We start from the raw sequence: 23,545 nt of genomic DNA, 5'->3' as shown, positions 1-23,545 counted from the left end.
GCTCCAACCCACTAGAAGTAATGACTGATCCCGTCCCGCTCCCTTCTATCAGCTAACCTCTGTTCCACAACTACCCCACAGTTCACCTTGTCTCATGATATTGTCTCTACAGCCAGAGAAAAATCTTGCTGCCTAGAAGACAGCTAGGGGACCCTTGGGATGCAAGAAGCAAGGTTGGACCTGGACAACCTCAATGACATGTCTGAAGGAAACAACGGCAAGTCACCAATCAGACTTGATTGGTGAGAGAAGTACGGTTAGAGAAGTTAGGCAGTGATGACAAAAATAATAAATGCAAACCTATCATGGGGAACATCAGAATGTTGGTCCACACAGTAGGAGCTGAGTCCATCTGGCATCTCCAATTTGGGGGGGGGGGGAGAAACATGATCGAGTGAAAGATCTAGAACTGGGACTTCAGAAGTGATTGAGCCCAACCCTCTCATTTGACAGATGAGGAAATTGAGGCCTCAGGAGGCTGAGTGATTTGCCCAAGGTCACACAGGCAGTTAAGCATCAGAGGCAAGATTTGAAATCATGCCCTCTAACTCCACCAACATTGTGCCCTTTCCACTGTGTTACATGGGAAAGAAAAGGAATGAAGTCAAGGCTGCCAAGAAATGGAAAAAAATATTCAGGGATGAGAGAAGTAACTGTTTCCTAGAAACAGTGGAAATGTTTCTTGGAAATATTTTTTACCCCAATAAGAGAAGTAAAATGCTAGCCTTGGCCCTGGAGTGCTGGACCTAGCCCTGATACAGGATCTTTGAAGGAACCACTACTTAGGTCCAAATGATCCCAGCCCAATTATAGTCATTCATCTAGCAGAAGAGGAAAAATCAAGAAACCTACCATGGACTTAACTCTATTTTAGAAGACATTATGAACAGTAGGTAGGAAAAAGATAATAGGCATTGCTACCCAAGTTTAAAAGTCTAAATGGTTTATAAGTGATACTCTGGGAATAGAGATTCACTCAAGGTCAGAGCACAGAAACTAGGCTGCCTGGCTGACAAGTAAAGAGTCTAGGGGTAGCTAGGTGGCACAGTATTGATAAAGTACTGGCCCTGGAGTCAGGAGGACCTTAGTACAAGTCTAGTCTCAGACCAGACAATTAACACTTACTAGCAGTGTGACCATGGGGAAGTCACTAACCCCAATTGCCTCAACAACAACAACAACAACAACAAAAGTCTAGCCAGAGGCAAAAGCATATCTCCAAAAGAGAAAGCCCAAGGAAAGATAATGGGGAGCCCACAAATCATGTTAAGTTAGGTATAAACAGAAAATTAATCAAGTCAAAGAAATCTCCAATAAAGGCTGGAGTCAATGAAGAATTCTTCAATAACAGCAAAGAGAAGGTCAGTTAGACTGCTTAACAATCACAGATCAAAAGACATATTCAAGGGGCAGCTAGGTGGCACAGTGGATAGTGCACTGGCCCTGAAGTCAGGAGGACCTGAGTTCAAATCTGGCCTGAGACCAAACACTTGACACTTACTAGCTGTGTGACTCTGGGCAAGTCACTTAACCCCAATTGCCTAAAAAAACCCAAAACAAAACAAAAAAAGACATATTCATCTCAGGAATGAAAAAGAAAGAACAGGGAAACTAGTTGAATTTTCATAAGATTTCCAAACTACAAGTCTCACTTGAAAATATATTACAACAAGTAGCAATAACTGTTCAACGTAGTCTCAACCTAACTGTCAATAAATCATAAATCTTATGTAGTACCTATCTGAGAGTGTGGAAGAAACTGAAGGCTAAAATCACAAAACTATTAGGCCAAATGTCTAGACTGTCATTACAAATGGCCACAGCACATCCAAAGGGCAATCAAACTGCGTATATTTTGATCCAGCAATACCACTACTAGGTCTGTATCCCAAAGAGATTGTAAAAAAGGGAAAAGGACCTACTTGTACAAAAAATATTTATAGCAGCTCTTTCTGTGGTGGCAAAGAATTAGAAATTGTAAGGAGACTCATCACTTGGGGAATGGCTGAACAAGTTGTAGTATAAGAATGTAATGGAATACTATTGTGCTATAAGAAATGATGAGCAAGCAGACTTCAGAAAAACCTAGAAAGACTTACATGAACTGATGCTGAGTGAAGTGAACAGAATCAGGAGAACATTTTACAAAGTAACAGTAACATTGTGTGAAGATCAACTATGATAGACAGGTCTTCTCAGCAATACGATGATCAAAGACAATTTCAAAAAACTCATGATGGAAAATGCTATCCACATCCAGAGAAAGAACTATGGAATCTGAATGCAGATTGAAGAATACGATTTTCTCTTTCTTTTTTTTCTTCTTTCTCATGGTTCTTCCCTTTTGTTCTGATTCTTTTTTCAAAACATGACTAATGTGGAAATGTGTTTAACATGACTGCACATGTATAACCTATATCAGATGCTTACTGTCTTGGGGAGAAAGGGAAGGAAGGAAGGGAAGGGAAGAAGAAGAAAAATTTGGAACTCAAAATCTTACAAAAATGAATGTTGAAAGCTATCTTTAGGGGCAGCTAGATGGCACAGTGGATAGAACACCAGCCCTGGATGCAGGAAGACCTGAGTTCAAATCTGGCCTCAGACACTTGACACTCACTAGCTGTGTGACCCTGAGCATGTCACTTTACCCCACTGCCTCACCAAAAAAAAAAAAAAACAAAATCAAAAAAATCCCCAAAACTATCTTTACATGTAATTGGAAAAAATAAAATACTATTAAAAAAACCCCCAAATGGCCACAGCACCAGGGAAAAGACAGATCAGTCACCAATAAGATGGGCAGGGAGGAGGAGTTGAAAGGGGAAGGGAAGGAGGTAGTGCCTAGGACATCTCACTTCAGTCTGGTACTGGTGGCTGTACAGCTCATGACAGTTGTTGAAGATGTATTCATAGGTGGAATTCAGACAGGCCTTCACGCAGTCCTTCACTACCTGGCTGGCACGTGGTGGACTCTGTAGCTCTTGTACCTATAATGGATCAGGAGGAACATGATCCTAGAGTTAGGCTCCAAAGCATACCCGACTCTGCTAACCTGGGAGGTGGAGCTCCTTTCTTTCCTGCCTTAGGAAGAGCCTTCTTTCCACTATTCCCTTGCCTGGCTGTCCTTTTGCCTTAGATACCAGATTCTGCCCTTGGATGGAGCTACTGGGCCTATCTGTGGGGGATTATTCAACCCAAGCTCTCATCTTCTCTAACCCACATACTGTAGTGTTTCCACACAAAAAAGGGTGTGGGGAGGGGAAGACTGGAAGAATAAGAAACTTCTGCTGAATCTGAGGGTACCAGGCATTCCCTGCTTCCCCCATCCCCCTGCCCTGGTTCAGGACAAAGACCTAAGGGCTCAAGCCTGACCAAGTCTTTCCCTTCTACAACCAATTTCCCAACCTAGCCTTAGAAACTCACCTTCATTCTGAAGAACGTAATGCTGGTGAGGAGATCCACGGTGGATTTTAGGTCCTGCAGCCTTTCTGGGCTCCCCGCAGGAAAATTGTTCTATAATTATTATTATAGAAACCAAATGAAGAGAACAGTAAAAAAAAAATTCAGCAAATAAGAAACATGAACCCAATGACTCTTCTGTCACCCTAGCTGATCAAACCTTTGATAGATCCCATCTAATATGTTTCTCTCTGCCTGCCCCCTCCCTACCTAAGGGGTTCCTGAACCCAATATCTCCTTCAGAGAAAAGGTCTGTAACAGAGCAATATAAGTGTGTTTTATGTGTACACATAAATCCTTCTGGCATTAGAATAGGCTTTAGCAGGAGGTCAGGAAGCTGATCCTTGCTGCTGATAATGTGGTTAGAAGGGATTGTTCATTGAAGCCTATCTCACAAGCAAATTAACCTCCATTTTGGGGAAAATGTTTTAAACTATAAAAGGCCAACCTGCATGGCACAAGATACCATATTACCAACTCCGAATTATCCATGCAAATTGAAAAGGAATAGGCATGCAGGTCATTCAAACCTCACTTCTCTTTGACTTTATAGGGTGCTTTTGCACTTACATTTACACGTGAGTATGTCTACTTTTCTTGGAATTCACTACATTTTAAGGCAAGTAGTGAAGACCATATTGTTCAGATCAAGGGGAAGTGGGGAAACTGCCTGGGTTCACCATTCTCTTTCCTGCTCTAGCCCTGATTCCTTATGGGGACAAACAACATGCACACAAAGCTCTGGCCTGAGTCAAGCTTCCCATTCTTTCTCTAAAGCTTATGTGATACAGGGATTCTGTATTTATTTTCATCTTATTTTTCAGCGGATGGAAGGAGAAAAAAGGCCAGTGCTTGATAACTGAAAAAAATAATAATTTAAAAAACAAATGGACTGACTGGCGTAAGCTTCATTTGGGGAGTGGATATAGGGAGGAGAAAGGAAAGGAAGCGGAGGAGCCTTAAATTAAGGACTTAAAATCTGGCAGCTGAGCCAGGGATGACCTGATCATAGAATTAAACAAAGCATAGAAAGCAATGTGAGAGTCAGGGCAAGAGCCAGGTTTGGGGCAGCAGAACTACAAGCATGGCTTAGCTGAACCCTATTTCACTTATACACAGTGTTGTAAGCTGTGGCTATCAGTGGCACTGGTCACACAGGTCGATATGGCTCTGTAGGGAAGGGGGAACAGCCAGCATATTTATAGTCCTCTAAAGTTTTACATGGGTTATCTTTTTTGATCCTTACAACAACCCTGTGAGGTAGGTATTATTGTTATCTTCACTTTGCAGATGAGGAAATTGAGGCTTAGAGAGGAAAAGTCTTCCCCATGGTGTCCCAGCCAGTAAATATATGAACAGGATTTGAAGTCAGGTTTTGGGGACTCTGAATCCAGCACCGTAGCTCTTTGTACCACCCAGCAGCCTCCTGACCCCTCACACCAGCAGAGCCATCTCCAAGTATGGTCTATCACTGTTTCAGGGATGGGGAATCTGCGGCCTGCAGGCCACAGGTAGCCCTCTAAGTCCTCAAGTGCAGCCCCTTGACTGAATCCAAACTTCACAGAACAAATCCACTTAATAAAAGGATCTGTTCTGTAAAACTTGGACTCGGTCAAAAGGCCACACCCAACAGTCCTATTTACTATTCCCTTTACTAGGTACCACCAGCCGGCCAGGCTAGGATTCTCTGCTCACTCGGTACATGGAGAGGTCGATTCTCAATGAGTTATGCAGCTGGTCCAGCAGTTTCACGAATCTCTCTTTCTGTGAAAAGAGAGGAAACAATGGCAGTTATGGCTACCTCGTTTTGAGCCCTCAGGAGCACAATGGTGCAAAGGAAGAGGGAAGAAGAGGGAGCCTGATGCCCTTTTCTGGCCCCGACTTCTGAGCAGGGAACAAGGATGCAAGTTTAGGAAAAGGCCTTTCAAGATCCTCTAGATTTTCTTTTAGGCACTCACGCAGCCCTGTGGAGCCTCATCCTGTTCATCCAGGGAAAACTGAGGTATAGGGAGTGGACACGGATTCTTGTACATGATACAGATTTAGGAACAGAAGCCTGGTGTTACAGCCAGGCCAAGGCTCACGGCATCCCTAACCCTTCAGGGACAACTCAATTCAGTTCTTCAATGAATGAGAAAGGAAACTCAAACTGCATGCTGAAGTAAATTCCTAATCAACTGGGCCTCTGAGATCTACTGAGACAACAGTAGATTTCTCACCCTGGCCTCTGCTGTTCCCTACACCAAACACGTCATCCTCCAACACTGAGCATTTTCACTGACTCCTACATACTTGGAATTCTCTCCTTCCTCACCTATGCCTTTTAGTTTCCTTGGCACCCTCCAAGAATCAGCCCAGATACAAGCTCTTGCAAGAGTCCTTTCCTCATCCCCCTTAATGCCAGTGCCTTCCCTCTGATGATCACCAGTTTATCCCGTCTATCTCTTGTTTGTACACAATAGCTTGCATGTGGTTTCTCCCGCTAGACTGGGAGTTCCTTGCCAGCAGGGACTGTTTTTTGCCTTTGTTTGGGTCCTCAGTGCCTATCAAAGTACCTGGTAAACAGGAAAAGGCACTAAATAAATGTTTGTTGACTTGACTTGGCTTGACAACACTATAAGGGTTAGTATGATGTTACTACAATGAGTTTCACTGGGGAGCTCATGCAACCAGGAGGCCACTGTTTGGTAAGCCGTGGGCTGGTGAGGGAGCCACAGCTCTGGAAGCCATGCCTGGGAGGAATCAGAAAATCTCTGAGTTGGAAGGCACTTCAGAAGCCATCAACATCAATCAATACCTGACCAAGAATTTGCTCTACAATATTCTCAACAAATGGTCATCTATTCTCTTTCTTTTTTTTCTTTTTCTTTTGGTGAAGCAATCAGAGTTAAGTGACTTGCCCAAGGTCACACAGTTAATACACGTCAAGTTTCTGAGGCCAGACCTGAACTCAGGTCCTTTTGACTCAAGGGCCAGCACTCTATCCACTGCACCACTTAGCTGCCTCTATTCTTTCTTTAAAGACTTTGGATGAGGATGCTATTGCTCTGGGTACTGATATTTTAAGAAGATGACCTGATACCTTTAAAGGCCTCTCTTTCAATTTTGCTCCATCATATTTCTTAGTTTATATCTTTCTTGTTGTGTTTGCTCAAATAATTTATGCTGAGATTTTAACAGTTTTCCTTCATGAAAAAAGTAACCCAAATATAGTAGCATGTGCTACTCCCTTTTCTTTTCTTTTTTTGTTTTTGCAAATATCTACATCTAGGATGAGCCTATCTATACGATTTTTACAGCTATAAGCAGATATCACCACTTAACAGGTGACAGTGACCTGACTTCCACACATAGCACCTTAGGAGAAAATAAATTAACTTCTACAGGACTGTCTTTGCAAGAAGAAACTTAATAAATGATGGAAAACATTACACCTGTGCACGTGTATACATACACTCACCCCAAAGTTAGAGGCTGCAAAGCGGTCAGAGGCAGAGACATTGGTGGAGGCTGTGGTATGGGCATAGTAGGCATTGATGTTGGCAAGCAGGGTGCTCATCACTGCTGGTACACCAGGACACATGTACTTGGAGGACAGACACGCAAAGTGCCTGAGGAAATAAAGTCCTTGTAGTTATACAGTACCATGATTCCTACAGCAAATTACAGGATACTCTAATAAGGTCCCCCACAATCATCTCGGGGCCACCTTCCTCACTTAGGCCAATGGTTTTGCATGGTGCTGCAAAGTCCTGCTTGCTCTGAGATGGCTCCTCTGGGCAATACTGAATCAGCTGCCTGACAAGCCTTATTCCTATCTCTAATCACAAGAAGAAATCCTTGTTATAGGAACTTCAGGTAACCTAATCAGTACATGCTTTCTCCTTTTCTACAGATCAGTTCCTTATTTAGGGCAAGAACGCAGTATGATCTTACACATTCAATTACACTTGCCCATACACACACACGCACATATACACCTTCTTTCCTAGATTCCTCAACTTGTCACATACACACATCTCCTTCTTTTTCCTCTTCTGGGTCTTGGAGGCAGCAGCATATACATATACCCATTTTTTTACCCTCCTGGAGTCATGGGGGCAGTGACACAGACCAATTGTTCATCTCAGGATCCATGACAATAAAACACATCCCCCATCTCTCCTCTCCCAGGACAGCAGTGACATGTCTGTACCATATTCAGGCCCTGGGAATAGTCACAGATATACCCCTCTTCCCTTTCTACCCTAAGGAAAACAGTAAATATGACCATGAAAGGAAGATTGAGCCAGAGGCTGGCAATGCTGGGTAGTCTCAGCTGTGAGTTGTTCCCACTTACTAAGGGGCAATCTATTTTGTCAGCAAGACTTCATTAGCATTCAAGTGATTAGCACCCCTTCCCCTAGAGTTCCTATTGAACCTCACGTCATAGCCTGGTATATAGATTCAATGCCATAGCGCATGGCAAATTCATCCACAATTTCTTGGGCTGTCTCATCAAAATAAACCTTCCATGCATCATCCCCTTTGGCCTCAGGGATCCGGACTCCTCCACTGCCCTGGATGTCTGTGAGATGATGGAACAGGTTCTGCAAGAGACAAAGGGAAGTGAAGAATCCCATCTCTTTGACCTCCCTGCTACTTGTAACACTGTTGGCCAGTCTTTTTTTCTAAACATCCTCAACGCCATAGCACTTCTGGTTCTCCTCTTACCTGTATGACTGATTCTTCTTAGTTTTCTTTGCTGGGTCATTATCCTCCTCCTACTTACAAAATATGGGTACTCTCCAGGCTCTTCTTTTGCATAAACAGGGTCTTTTCTCTCTATAATCTCTCTCTTGGTGATTTCATTAGCTCCCATGGGCTCAATTATGATCTCTATGAATATGACTTAATCATCAATCCAGCCCTCTTCTCTCTACTGAATGCCATTCCTGAATTACCAACTGCCTGCTAGATGTCACCAACTAAATGCTCTGTGGACATCTCAAACTCAAATGGAACTCTTCTTCCATTACTCATCCTCCAAACCTCCCTAATTCTGTCAAAGGTACCACCATCCTTCCAGCCACAGAGTCATCTTTGACTCTTCCCTTCTCTCTCCATTTCCTATAATTTGCAAAGTCTTACTGATTCCCTCTCTCTCTCTCTCTCTCTCTCTCTCTCTCTCTCTCTCTCTCTCTCTCTCTCTCTCTCTCTCTCTCTCTCTCTCTCTCTCTCTCTCTCTCTCTCTCCCCACACACAATGTCACATCCATCCCCTCTCTCCACTTACAGAACTTCCAGTTCATAACCTTACTATCTCTTCACCTATACCATTGCAATAGTATTTTAAATAAAATTACTGCTTCCAGTCTCTCCTTTTACTACTCCATCTGGGTGCTAACTTGATAGCTCTAAAATACAGATCTGAGCACTCACTTAGCTCTCTCACCAGTTCTGTCAGCTGCCATGGATTCAGCTAGCATTTCTATGCAAATGATTCCCTTGTCCGATTTCCACACCACAGTGTAGTGCACTGCATTAACATTACTATCAAGTTTGCTGCCCTCCTTCCTTAACCCCAGGCAACCACACAAACTCCAAACCACTTCAGAGACCCAGCACTCAGAGGAGGAATGGAGGGGGTGGGAGGCGGGGAGGATCATACCCATTCTAACACTAGCCAAGCAATAGCTCTGTCCACATTCGTGGAGCCAGTCACTTGCAGATCTGGCTCTGGATCTAGCTCAAGGCCTTTGACAGATGGGAACATGGCTTTGTTGAAGCCAAGAGCTCTAGTGGCCACTGATGTGGATGAAGATGAAAGTAAGGAAAACTCTGGTGTTGTCCCAGGCGACAGAAGCTACAGGGCATCTGTTGACCAGAAATGCAAACAAGCTGGGCATGGTTGGGCTGCTCCCTCTTACAACCTGGTGCAGTTAGCTGAAGTTGATTTGAACATGAATTTGGGAGACTTTCCCACCAAAAAAAAAAAAAAGTTCAAGAGGAAAACTCTGTTGCCAGTTGGGAGTATGAAGGATGTAGATGGCCAGGGATGTAAGAATTAAAGGATTAGAAAACTTCATAGAAATTCTGTCATTCTTGCCTAATTTCACCACAGACGGCTCGCCTATAGTACAGCTGGGAGTCCCAGGCATAGGTTAGTAGCTAGCCACAACACAACAAAGAACAGCATGCAGATCTGTAGCTACTTAGTCCCTGTTCTTCCCAGGAGATTGTGCTGGCCATCTTTGGGGACTTCTTCCTAGGAAGGTGTGGGTGGGCAAGTAAGCTGCTCCTGCCCGGGGCTGACTTACCTCATGGAGACAGGTATATTGCACATGATATGGTGCTACCTTCTCTTCTCCCTTTATCTCCACACTGATATGCAGCCGGATTGCCCCTGAGACAGCAGACTTATCTGTCCTCTTTTCTAGAAGGGAAAGGAGAGAGGAAACTTACACCTTCAAAAAATACGCAAACTAAGCAAGACATGTATAGGGTATCCGAGGAAAGAAGAGGCCTTCTGGAAGGAGGGACAGGGTTACAATCTAAAGAGGGTACTCATCCTTACAAAGACATGCAGCCCAATAAGTATAGCTGACTGGGCAGATGCAGGGAGAACTGGAAATGTCTAATTTAGATGTCAGAGTCCAAAGGGGCTTTGGAGCTTAGGGTAGCCCCAATCAGAGTTGGCCCAAGCCTCTTTCCACTTAGGTTATGATCATCATGGTTCAGTGAAGCTGGGTAGGTATGCACGGGACAGGTAGGAAGATGGTCACTAGCATTCTACTGACTTAAAATTCTCAGTCTTGGCACACAAAACATAACGGGGAAGGAGAGAATGGAATGGTAATAGAGAGAATGAAGTGGTAATGGATGATAAGAAGAGTTGCTAGGCACCCAAAAGAATCCGGGTCTCTCTTAGTCAGAGATGGCTTGTAGAGAGAAGAAAGTTCATAACACCCATCATTCTGGAGCCTTAGACTCTTTCTAAGAAGATAAAGCTCTTTGCCAATAAGACATATTCCCAAACTCCCCTCCCTGCCTCAGCTCCACATGACAAGTTGCTTAGAAGACTGAGGGCGATGGTGATGAGCATAGATCTCAGGTAGCTGGAAGGATAATGTTCCCACGCTAGACAAGCCATGAAGGGGATAGGCACAGCCCTGGAAACGTTGGGCTCAACCTAGCTGGCATAGATGATGATGCATAAACTAGAGCTGGTGCTCACAGCGAAAGTGGCCAGTGGTGAGAACAATTTCCCTGCCAAGTTCACCAACATCTGTGTTAGTGGTAGTAGAGGGGTCCCAAGCAGCTTTCTGTGAAGTCCCTCCCTTTGTGTTCAGGGTTCTTTGGTTTAGTCCCAAACAATTTCCCTTGGCCTTTTTTCAAAGGAAATACCCAGATCCTCTGCCCCCAGCTCCTCACCCAAGTTGTACCACACGTCCATCTCGCCACTCAGGGTTCGCACTTCAATGATGGTCTGGCCAAGAAAGTCATCTGACTCCCGCTTCAGCCGCTGCTTCACTCTTGACTTGATGTCATCATCCTCATCCCACACTCTCACCTTGATTCGGTCTGAGGAGTTATGGCACTCACTGTGGGAATACAGCAAGAAAGCCATGCCTATGGGCTGAAATTCAGCTATCACCTTTTCTATTTTGCCAGCCAACCACCAAATCACACAGAACATCCTGGATGAAGCACACAAGAGGAGAAGTCAAAGAGCAGTCTATCTTTCCTGATGTATTCAGTTATACGTCAATGTATCTTTCTTTGCTCCTATTAGAGAATGAGTCTTTCCAGGAGAGTAGAACAGTCCAATTCTACTTAAGAGGATATATTTCCCAACTAGAGGGAATACAGAGGACAAGTGGCTTGGGTAGGGATCTGAGAAGCTATCTACTAGCCTAATCCTTTTGTTGCCTTGGAAGGAAGGATAGAAGACGGGCTCTGGGGAGATCCAGGGAAAACGGTATCTGTCCAGGGGTCAAGGAAATCACTGAAAGCCAATGGCTTTGGACTGTCTCTAAGTGTCCTGGAAAGAAAGGAGAGATCAAGCACACAGGGCTTATTGGCCACCAACACTACTTGGAATGCTGGAAAAATGGGTTAGAAGGAGGAAATAAAAGCAGAGCAACTGAGGAGAGAAATGAACCTCCATCTGTGCTTCCATATACAAACTAGAAATAATTTGATTCAGAAGGAGAGGTCTCTCAGTTTACTTTTCTTGAAATACTCCCAGAGTCAGTCTTGGAGTTGGAAGGGACCATCCATCAGAGGCTCTCTAATCCTACCAATACCTGAACAGGAAGCCTCTCAACAGCATACCCAACAAACGGTCATTCCTGCTTGGATTGCTTATTGCTGGTCTGCAGCACCATGCCTGTCACCAGGCAGTACAATAAAAGCTTTCTGGACTACACCAGGGAAGTGTGTTGTGTCTGCTGAAGATGCAATGGTTAACTGGAAGCTGGAGGTAATATATCTGGGAGAAGGAAGTAAGAAAGAAAGGAATAGCAGCAGCCACACCCAAAATTAAGTATGGAAGAATCAGCTTAATTTGCTGACATTCCCCTTTTCCTCCCCAATCCTGTTCAAGTTCTAGGAAACAGCAAGAGAAGCTCTGACCTTATGGCAAAATAGGTCTTTCCCTGTTCTTGGGAACTCTGCACATGATTGTTCTCAGTTCCACCAGCCAAACTATGCTTTCCTTCTTGGCCACTTACAAATGGAACTTCTCCTCCCAAACAGGATTCAGGTTGCCAAAGATGGTCTTTGTTCGTTTCTTTGTCTTTCCAACTTGCACAGTGACATAGGGGTCACTGGAGCCAGTCTTATCCTTGGCCTGCAGACCCTGAGCACACACCACTACAAGGCAAGCATGGAACAAGGATGAAGCTACAAAACATGATTCCCCAGGGCACAGCAGCATCTGCTGAGAAGAAGCTCAGCCAATGTGGACACACCAAGGTAGGAACCAGAGACCTTCTCATTCACTATCGTTTCTCCTTTTCTGCTTATCTCTTTTCCTAAGATATATCCCTCCTACAATTTACTTACTCTTCCAAGAGGATGAGGGATTGTTCCCTCCCTATGAGCCAACTGTTCTCTATAGGCCCGTTCAGCAAACATAAGACTAATTTAAGGCCCAGCTCAGGTCCCATTCCTCTTCTTCAGTGGGGTTTTTCTCAACTAATAAAGCCCACACATCATCTTCTTTCCTGAACTCAACACACTCCACCTTTGTGCCATTTACTTAGTAATTAATCATGTTCTGTCTCATGATATCTCTTGCACTGTAATTTAATTTTGGTAGTGTCATTTAACTTCTCACCCTTGGGAGTTTTCCTAAGGAGGAGGTGAACTCCTTGAGAGCAATAACTATGCCAACCATGTCTCCCCAACAGTGCCTAGTGCTGGGCTAAACACATAGCATACATTCAGTGAATTTGTTATTTTTCTTGCCATCACTCCTTGCACCTACTTTCTCCCTAGGCTCTATAGTCATCTCTCATCTGCCAACTCTTCTATTCCTCCATACCCTCTCTTTCCCTATTTTTACCAGTGTTGCAGATCTTACCCATCCCAGCTTTTTCCCTTCCCTATCCTCAGTGCCACCTCCCTCCATTTCTTTCTGTGCCCTAACCTCCACCACTCCCCTTACCAGTGATTGTGATTTTGGCTGACCACTTGGAGGTACCATCTAGCACGCTCTGCTTCACTGTCTTCATCTGCTGTGCATGGGCGACTTTGCTCACAGTAAAAACATCTCGGATAACATCAAAAATTTCTGGCTTATTCCGCTCACGGATTTTCATGCGATCCTTCATAGCCATGATGATATTCTGAGTCCGGTCCTCGGCTCCATGCTTGCAGCTTTTCTCTGCTGCCCCTGACAGGTGGCCAGAAACAGTTAGGAATCTCTATTAACAGACCCACTTGGAGCAAAGGCAAGTTTCTGGCACAAGGGATGGACGGAAATAGGTTTGGATAATGAATAAGAGAGGGGTTCTAGACTTGAAAGAAACCATTCTTCAGTTGATACCATAAGGACACTCTAAGGTGGGTTTAGGACACAAAAGAGAATCTGTCTCAAGGTTAAAGGCTAATCCCTACATGTATTTGTAGATATTCCCCATGCTGCTCAGCCAAGGAAATCAGAGAACAAAAGCCTCCTTACTCTACCAGCTTTGCCCCCATATGGAAACAGATACCCTCTAGCTCCAGTGGCCCAGTGAGTCCCTTGAGTGATTCAGGTACATATTTAGATGAGCTAAAGAGAAGGAATCCAACTGTTTAGTGAGCAGAGCCTAGGAATAAAGGTCTAGGGTGGGCCTGAGGTATCACAGCTGTAGCTAATAATCCAACCCTTCCTTGAAGTCTTAATAAAGATGAATGCAAGGCATTCTAAGTAGCACTTCTTCAAAATTATGGGAGGGGAAGTAGGGGGAAGTGATGGAATCGTTTCAGGCATGTGACCTTTTTGTCTCCAACTAGACTATGAGTTCTATAAAGGTAGGAATCACGTATCTTTCTTCTTCTGTCTTCCTCATGCCATAGCCCAGAACACGGCTCAGCTCCCAGTGGGCACAGAATACAAACTTGTACCTTCCCAATCCCTGTTCTAACGACCAAACCACCAAGAAGAGCTGGCTCCAAGGCTTGCCTGGAAGTTCACAGATGGAAACAGTCCAGTCTTTGAATGCATGCTGGCCAATTCATAACTATGGGCTATGCGGACAAGAAAGCAGAAGCCCAGAAACAGAAGATGCCCAGGATGCCAACACATATTAACTTAATAAACAAGACTATTAATGGTACCAATACCGGGTTCTTGCTTGTTTCTCTCATCCATGTCAAGCATCTGGTTTCTAGAGAAACCAAAAACTTAAGAGTTCACTTCTAACATATTATACCTATACTCAAAAACTTTAAATAGTTTCCACTGTCTACCATCAAAATCTGAATTCACCTTCATGGTCCTCTATAATGTGTTCCTATCCAGCTACTCTATCTTAACTTCCTTGTACTCCTTCTCCGCTGCCCTCCATCAGAGAGTCATTTAGCTTCTCCTTTTTTATTATTTTTTTTAAAATTTAGATTCATTGTTTTCATATCACAGTCATTTCTCAATAGACCTTTCCCCTCTATGACCTCCCACCCAAACTCAACAACCTTTTCTTTGTAATAAAGAAAATTCAATTAAGTAAAACCAACTGACACATCAGTTGTGTGTGACACTGTGTGAAACATTCCCCTCATAGTGCCGCATTTCTTCAACAAAATCTGGGAAGTAAATGTCCAAGATTTAGCCTGTTTGTAGTTTCCTATAAGTCTTGTCTCCCTACTAGATTATAAGCCTTTTAAAGGCAGATATTATATCTCATATTTCTTATGTATTCCCTATAGTGCCTAGAATAGAGCTAACATGGACCAATCGTTCAATAAATACTTGTTGGTTGATTCAGACCTCCTATCTGACTTATACAACGGTGGCTCACTTTAAATGTGAGCTTTTTGTCCTTTAATAGCCCTTTAAAGCAAGTCCTCGGGGCAGCTAGGTGGCACAGTGGATAGAGCACCGGCCCTGAAGTCAAGAGGACCTGAGTTCAAATCCGGCCTCAGACCAAACACTTGACACTTAGTAGCTGTGTGACCCTGGGCAAGTCACTTAACCCCAATTGCCTAAAATCTTAAAAAAAAAAGGCAGGTCCTCTAATTTTGTTTTTCCTTCTTCCCTATAAATGCCAGATCCACAAGTGGCCAACATGCTATTGATTCAGACCCAGGTAGGTGAAGGAGTGGTGATACATGACTACTATGCATGCACTCAGCTTCCTCAGAATTTTCCCTGGCACTATAATACCAATTCCTTATGAGTCATGTGGATTCTGGTAATTCCAAAGTGAGCTTTCTAGAATCAAAGCTACCTCCTGTCATCGCTCCAAATGTTTTTGTGCTATCAGTTTTCAGGAGTTCAGCTGCTCATTGGAGCCCAATACTACTAGGCAATAGGATCTGCTGCCAGCCCAGACTATACCTTCTGTCTGGACATCCTCATTCAGTAAATACCTGAGTACCTATGGTTGGGTTCCCTGCTCTTCTACAGAGCTCCTACATCCTACATCCAACTTCATTCATGGTTTAAGATTTCATTTGAAGGCCTCCTATAGGTGGAGGGACACAGTATATACAAAGAAAGGGATACAGCTTGTGGCCATCATCCTTAGAAATGGTCCTGGCTGTCATATCTCACATGGATTTTTTTTTTTCAGAGACATTCTCTGGTCACAGAGAGGCTGCCAAGGCTTTCCCAGGATGCTCTGAAAACTAAAATAGACTCATAATTCCAACACAATATGAAACTGGAATTAGGTTTCCCATAGAAGTAACTAATATACCTGTCTTCCTCAAATGGCTCTGCCTGGTTTTCTTCCAGAGGAGATAACAGGAACAATCTCTTATCCTAATAGCCTACAGCAGCTCAGAACTCCCTCTTGATTAAGCTCATCTATATCTAATCTCACAGGAGGCCAGCCAACCCTCCAGGGCTGTTTCACTGGAGGCTGGGAGGCCAGCTCCTCCAAAGGGAAATGCAAAAGTAGCCAGGGTCCCATCCAAGGTTTTGCTTCCTCAGACTGAAGTTGAGGAAAGGGCCTCAGAGGAAAGAAAAACAGTAAATGCCCTATCTGTGGAGAAAAGCAGTCCTGGAGCCAGGAGAACAGGGATGTTGTCATGTAGTTAGCCTCAGACGCACAACCTGTCCCCAGTTTTGCAAAGGTGTCTGGCCTGACGTCCAGCTCAGCATGGAAGCTTCCACGGTAACCTGGAAGCCAACATCAGTACACTAGACTTAAATTTAGCTTCAGTCATTCCAGTCTTTGTGGACTAGTAATCATTTTGTCCTCATCCTGCCATGGTGGGTTAATTCTGCCAGTCTGTCTGATACAGACCCCAAAGAATCTTCCATCCTTTCCTGTGGTTTTCTCATTCACACCCACTTTTGGACCCTGGAACTTCAGTAGCATATCCATTCCTTACACAACAATGGCAACAACTACCTGTGTTTATAGAAAGCTTTAAAGTTTACAAAGTGTATTCCCAATAACAATCCAGCCAAGCAGGTTATGCATGTGTTATTATCCCCATTTTACAGATGAGAAAAAGGAGAAACACACCATACAGCTAGTAAGTAAAGTGTCCTGGGTCTTCTGACTTTGGGCCTAGTATTGATCCCACTCTGTTTCACTGGCCCTCTCGGTGGTTCTCCATGACACCATGGCTACACTTCTATGTGCTGTGACCAGCAGGAAAGGATTTTCAAAGAATTAATACTCCAAACAGTCTATAACCTAGAAACACAAGTGAAATCCTCAACACTCAAACCTCACCTATAGGCACTTCTCAGGAAATTATCCAAGTGAAGTATGGAAATGCGGACATAAGGAACAACAGTTTCCTTACTTCAGTACTTTAGACAACTAAAGAAAGATACTACCAGCATCTACATTTGTCTTTGTCTGATTCTAGAGGGATTGCATAGAAAGAAAAAATGGAGAGAATCTATGATGGAGACTTCTTTACTTGAAGGTAAAAGGGACTGAGATTTGGCCTTAAAAATAAAAAATGTGTGGAGCAGCAAGGTGGTGCAGTGGATAGAGCACCAGCCCTGAAGTCAGAAGGACCTGAGTTCAAATACTACCTCAGATCAAACACTTGACATTTACTAGCTGTGTGACCATGGGCAAGTCACTTAACGCCAATTGCCTAAAAAAAAAAAGAAAAGGAAAGAAAAGAAAAAATGTGTAGAGGGGTGGGTGAGACTTGCTTGCTCTCAAGATAAGAATAAGGAAGGTGGGCTAGTGACAAGGCCAAGAGAGGAGCTAAGATCAGGCCTATTTTTTCTTACATGCCAATGAATACTAGTGATAAATTTTATTGTGAGACTTTGAAGGTTTCTTGTAATTTCCACATTTGCTATTTTTACCACCTGCTTGTTTTAAGTGTTACTAGCAATAAAAAAAAATCCTTAGAAATTCACAAGGGACTTGATGCTTGGCATCAGAGACAAGAAAGCAAGCAAGAAGCTGGAAGATTAGATCCCATTCTGCAAAGGGTCATAGAGAAAAGAAAACATTGGTTATGAGCCCACAGAATTAGAGCTATAAGTGAATTCAGGTCACCTAGTCTAAACCTCTCATAGCAGAGACAGATAGACAGATTGAGATCCCAGAGTGACTAAGTGATCTATCCAGGGTCACATTAGCAAAGAGCAGAGTTGGCATTTGAACTCAAGTCCTTTGACTCTAAATCCAACACTCTTTCCACTTTGCACCACTCTCTTTCAGAAACATTAGGTAATAGGTATGAAGGAAACAGGCAGCCTAGTCCCTGGGAGAGGAGAAAAGGTGTGATACATCCTTGTGCCTGCTGCGGGCATCCCTTTCTGGGGCAGCGGGGGATAGAGGATTAGACTCAGCAGCTGAAGTAAGACACATTATGGCTGAATGTGACATGTATCCTCATTACAAAGACCCCTTTTCCTCTTTGGCTATACTGGAACAGTCACAGCCCCAACCACAAACTCACATAGACTCCTGGGAAACTCAGATATGACAAACCTGTAGGCTCTTCCCAAGCACTCATCACACAAGGAATAGAGGGAAATAGACAGAGTCCCTAGGATTATAGATTTAAGCATGGAGCAGACCTTCAATGTTATATAGTCCACTCCTTTCACTTTAACAATTGAGGAAACTGAGGCCCAGCGAGATTAAGTGATTTGCCCAAAATCACACAGGTAATAAGTAGCAGAGCCAGAATTTTCACCCAGGTCCTTAGACCCTGGAACACTAGCTAAGAAACTGCACTGCTCTTTGGGGCAGTACTTCCACGGTAAATAGCCCCAAAGATCAGGTGTTCAGATGTCTACACACAAACTGTTTCCTTGGCCTCCCCTGAATACCGTAAGCTAACTGAAGCCTTAACAAAAGTAAGCAATCAGTACGATTTGATTTGGCTTTTACTGAAACTTCAGGAGGGTGTAAAGCTTTGTGAAAGACCTCCAGGAGACACCATGCCCAATCTCTCTGAAATTGCCTCTACCTATCCCCATTACATTTATTTGTTCTAGTACCACAGAATATGCCTGGGGGTTTACACTGTCAAGAGGGCTCTGTACCCTAACGTTATTTATCATTGTCAGGCATCTTTATTATGAAAAAGGGAGAACAACCTAATTTGAAAGAATCTGAGAGCTTAAATCAACTCCATCCTTTCCAAACAGGCTTCATGTTGGGCTTGAAGGTGAGGAGGGAAGCATCCCCAACCACTTAGACCTAGCCACAGTGAGAACAGAACAAGAGAAGAGATACCATCACCTCCATCATTTCCTTCTACATGAATTCTCTACTTTTCCTTTTCCCAATTTCTTAGCTCTAGCACTTTTCTAGAACCCACATCTAGCAAAACTACACTTCCAGTCATTGATTTGGAAAGTGTGGAGCACAAAAAAGTACATTTTCTCCTGACCTTGGTTCTTTTAGAATTTCTACTCCTGGCGTTCCTGTCTGGGAGACCCCAGTGATGAGTTAAAGTAACTACTACGTTTCCTGGCTCCTGGGATTGGGTTGTGGGAGGTGTATCATGAGAGTCTCATGGCCATGTGCCCACTATTCACCACAGGCACTCTTCTTCCTCCTTGGTGGTTATGCTGAGTTGAGCTTACCAAAGCCATTTGGTGATGGCAGTGAAGTATGAACATGTCTCTCAGGTCCATATTCCTCTGCTCATCATCTCCCTACCACAAACTGTACCCCCAAGACCCAAGCAAGCCAGGAGCAATGTTTCCAAGGGACTCCTAGGAGAGCATTAAAAGCAGCCACTAGATAATAACACTCCTCAAACTCTGCCTAAGGAGTTCCTGAAGCAAGAACTTCAGATCAAATGGGCCTGGAAGGACCATCCTGGAGCATCCCCTTAGCAACAATACAAGGAGAAGTCACATTGCTAGAAGAGCCAGTATGGAGGATGCTGTTTTCCCAGACCCTGTCAGTCCTTTTCTCTACCACCTTCAGCCACCCCCAATCCAAGTGGGCCCAGGCAGCAGTACTCACTTTGTAGGCAGTCAGCGTTGAGCAGGTCCTGGCACTTCTCATGGCACTTCACCCCACACTCAGTGCACCGCATGCCCTGCCGGGCAATGCCCCACAGAAGGCCTTCACATTCATAGCAGTAGGTGGGTGTGGTGGCTGTCCACACCTCAAAGTTGTGAGGAGTGGTGCAAGAGATAGGGTAGATCAAGGCTTGAAGGGTTTTCTTGTACACATGCGATTTCTGAAAAACACATATCATTCCATATTCCATCATGGCTGCCTTTAGGTCTAGGCAGGGAAATCCTAGAGCAAAGATTTTTTTTTTTAAATAACTAACCAAGAGTCTCAGAAGAAATTGGCTTTCCCTTCAGACCTGTCAAGGGAGCTACTAGTGATTGTTGTCATTGATCTTTGTTTAGCCTGGCCTGGTCTAGTTGAGAGCCCAGAACTCAGAGCCCAGAACAGAAATGTAGCTTAAAGTCAATGAATGCTTACCAGTTCTTCATCTTTGAGGGAGGTCCGTGTGGCCAATGAAGAAGTGATTCCTGCCTTCCGGGACTGGACCAGTGACTGTGAAGAGAGACAGGTCATTAACCCTGTCAAAGGCTGACAAAGCTGGGGTGGATATAGAGAACCAGACTGCCAGCCTGGACCCTTCCAAAGCAGGCTTCTCCTGTCATTCACTGCTTCCAAGTCCCGGTAAAATAAGACCCCAAGCCAAGGCTTCTGCTGGCTGCCCCTTGTCTCAGCTTCTTAGGGAGATTGTGCCCTAACAGATCCCTCCTATGCCCCACCCCCCTCCATAGCACAAGCTATTAAGAAGCACATAGCCTGAAAGGCTTAATTTTCCCCCATTGCTCTAAGATGTTCTCCCCTTCGTGGCTCCAAGAGCTAAAGCTGCCTGCGGAAAGTCTAAGGAGAAGGGGGAGGTAAGGAGTGGTAGTAGTAGAAAGCACTTTAGAACAAGAGATGAGGTTCAAAGAGGTGGGGCAAACTTGTACCTGAATGTGTATAAGTCATACATAGTGACCATAACTGAAAACAGTGATCCCAATACCACTCTTTGGAGCTTTACTTACACTCCCCACCCTTGGTACCAATCCCTAGGACCCAAAGCCCCTAGAAAAATTACAGAGTTCAGAAATCCAATGGACAGCACAGAAGGCAACCAAAAAGGTGAATGACAGCTGCTATTCCAGTGAAGCCTAAGGCCTCACCCCAAAGACAGTCACCTGCCCTGCTAAGGGCTGGCTATCTCAGTGAAGTGGTGGCTACAAGCACACTTCACAGTATCAAACTAAAACAAGAGGAAAGGTTGGGAAAGGATACACAATGGAATAGTCTATGGACACTAGGGAGGGAGAGAACTCTGAGTGCACTCACCATGGCCTGTTGAGAGGAGAGCAGAGAAAGGAACAATAGGATATTAATGTCTCAGCTGTGATAGATGCATTTAAAGGGATAAACCAAGTAGGGTTTGCCATTGACCTTCTGCACAAAATCCCTTCTGTCCTCAGACAAACCTATCTCAAACCTAGACCTCAGGAACTTGTATCATCTGTGCTAGGACAGGGTCCTACAGCATAAAGGACTAGGGACTGATCTGACAGTGTCTGAGGTTCTTGGCTGAGACAGGATAAGGACCAAATACTATACCTAGAAAACCAGGGCCAGAAGGGATGAAAGAAAAACCCATGTAGTTAGAATAAGGGATGAGAGAGCCAAGGAGGATTCTGCAGGCTAACTGTAGTGGCCAGAGCAACCCTCACAGGTATCTTGTTGAAGCTTTCCACTTAATCCCTGGAATAGGCACAGTAGGGGCAAATCCAGAGTCCTAATTCCTGAGAAGGGCAAAAGTACCCTTCATGGAGGAAGGGGCCTTTAGGCAAACCCTGTCCAGAGAGAGATAGTTGGTGACTGAGTGAGCAGGAGGAGAACCAGGCTTGAAGGTGTAACTGAAAGAAAGGAAAGAAGAAAAGAAGTCATCTGGAAAAAGAGCTTAGTTTCTGTATACCATCTTTTAAAACAGGCAAGGTTTCAACCTCTCAGTTGAACAGGAAAATACACTGCTGGTTTGGGCAGCTATAGGGACCAGAGTTCTCCACCCCATGTCACAGGAGTTGGATTACCACCCAAGAAGAAGGCAGAAGAGGAAAGGTATAGGGAGAGGAAAGGAGAAAAAAAATTAAAGAGGAGTGAATTGACTCTTATCAGAAGGCAGGAAAGAGCCTGCTATGGGACCCTAGGGGAGACATAGCAGGGTTTCTATACCACATATCTCTAGAGGAAACACAGTGTAGTAGAAGGAAATCTGGAGCAGGATTTCCTGGGTCTGAATGTATCCTTACTCAATGTGTGACCTTGAAGCAAGTCACCCAACCATCAAAGTCTAGATGGCAATGGGACTCTAGTCCCAAAAACTTAGCTGAAGGGCATGTCAGAGGTATATGGTGGGAAGGAGGGAGGAAAGAATGGGAGGGTAGAGGGAAGGGTCTAATCATCCTGGAGACCTAGGGGAAAGAAGGTTGACCTTGTTCAGCACAATGGGAGAGACTGGTAGGGATACTTTGACCTTTCAGCTTCAGGGCCAGCTCCCTCAGAAACCTTCATGTTTTAGAAGAAGTCTAATAGTGTGAGACAGATGTTACTACTCCAAGAAGGAAACAAACCCCTCAACTGCACAAATTCTCAAGCTCTGTCTCTAGGTATACAGTTAAGGAGCAAATATCATTCAATAGAATCGAGGAGTCTTACAGAAAGCCTAGAGAGAAAGTATGGAAGTTAATCCCCTAATATTCAGCCCAAATGTATCCCAACAATAGATCCTGACCAAGGAGGACAGCTAAGAGTATAACTCCTGGGGATGCATAGAGGCTAGGCTATGCTCCTCTGAGGCCTGCTACTGTGTCCCTTCTTTAGATGTGCTTCCAGAAAAAAAACAGGGGTGTTACTGAGGATTCATTTCCTAGATGTGCTCCCATGATGGGCTAGGATCCCATTCCACATGCATTTCCAGAAAGAGTTGGACCCCACTGAAGCCATGTACTGATGCTCCTTCTCAAAACATGTTTTTGGGAAGGGCCAAGCACCAATTAGGGCAGTCTCTTCTGCAAGGGCTATTTAGCATCTGCTCAAGAAAGAATTAATTAGCAAATTGTCATCAGGCCATTGCTGGGAACCCAGGCATCATAAAAAGTGAGACCAGATGACCAACACATGTCAGATTCTGCAACGAGATATCCCTTGTATCTTGTTCTCTTTCTGAGAGCAGGTCTGAACAACTCTTACCAAGTCACTGACGAGAGGAAGTGGCTTCTTTTTGCGTAGATCTGGCATGCTATCAATGCCATAGAGCCCACCAGCTGACCTAGGAGAAGAAGAAGGAGAGAAGGAGGGGGAGATTCAGAACCAATATTCCCCTAATGCAAGGAAGTTCCACTCCATTTACCTCATTTGCTTTTGTTGTTGTTTTTGTATTTTTCCCCACTGCCCAGCAAAGCTGACAAATGGAGATAAAAGCACAGATTCTTAGATGTGCAAGGAACCAACAAGGTCCTCCAGTCCAACTTCCCAGCTCATGTAGGAGTCAGCTGGAAGGTGGTCATTCAGTCTCAGGCTCTACATCTCCAACAATGGGAAGCTTGTTATCTCCCCAGGGGGCACATTCCAGATGTGAAATGGACAGATGACTACTAGGAATTTGATTCTGAATATTGCGCTCAATAGTTTCCTTTCTTGTAGGCTATGTTTACTACCTGCTGCATGCACAAGTCGCTTTTCAACTTGACTGTGAGAACTATGAGGTAAGGACATGGGATTAGACACACCCATTTGTTATCTTATTCATCAAGTGGGTAGCTTTTAGATCTATGGCTTCTGGCTAGTGACAGACTCATGGCAGGAATAAACTCCTGGCAGCCAAAATTTCAAACTGTCAGACTCCATAGTCAACTGTTATGGGTCACAGGCACTGCCCCACAACTGCAACCCTTGATTAAAGAAAGG

General features: G+C 44.2%; 1 protein-coding gene across 6 annotated transcripts in view; it reads right to left on the bottom strand.

The window, feature by feature from the left end:
- Window positions 1-23,545, bottom strand: part of UNC13B (unc-13 homolog B) — a 315,105-nt gene that overhangs the window by 21,226 nt on the left and 270,334 nt on the right. For all 6 annotated transcript variants that reach the window (XM_020977063.2, XM_020977069.2, XM_020977064.2 and 3 more), the window contains 12 exons: window positions 22,829-22,907; window positions 20,036-20,110; window positions 19,562-19,781; window positions 13,111-13,338; window positions 12,173-12,314; window positions 10,872-11,041; window positions 9,758-9,873; window positions 7,885-8,048; window positions 6,920-7,070; window positions 5,155-5,223; window positions 3,424-3,513; window positions 2,856-2,987 (listed from right to left, as the gene is read on the bottom strand). In XM_020977063.2, the coding sequence (XP_020832722.1) occupies window positions 2,856-2,987; window positions 3,424-3,513; window positions 5,155-5,223; window positions 6,920-7,070; window positions 7,885-8,048; window positions 9,758-9,873; window positions 10,872-11,041; window positions 12,173-12,314; window positions 13,111-13,338; window positions 19,562-19,781; window positions 20,036-20,110; window positions 22,829-22,907 (1,636 nt within the window). The remainder of the gene's footprint in view (window positions 1-2,855; window positions 2,988-3,423; window positions 3,514-5,154; window positions 5,224-6,919; window positions 7,071-7,884; window positions 8,049-9,757; window positions 9,874-10,871; window positions 11,042-12,172; window positions 12,315-13,110; window positions 13,339-19,561; window positions 19,782-20,035; window positions 20,111-22,828; window positions 22,908-23,545) is intronic.

This window comes from Phascolarctos cinereus, unplaced genomic scaffold (assembly GCF_003287225.1).
Source record: "Phascolarctos cinereus isolate Bilbo 61053 unplaced genomic scaffold, phaCin_HiC Scaffold_4;HRSCAF=312, whole genome shotgun sequence".
NCBI classification, from domain to species: domain Eukaryota; kingdom Metazoa; phylum Chordata; class Mammalia; order Diprotodontia; family Phascolarctidae; genus Phascolarctos; species Phascolarctos cinereus.
Note: the sequence above shows the minus strand (reverse complement) of the source record. Positions and strands in the feature narration are given on the sequence as shown.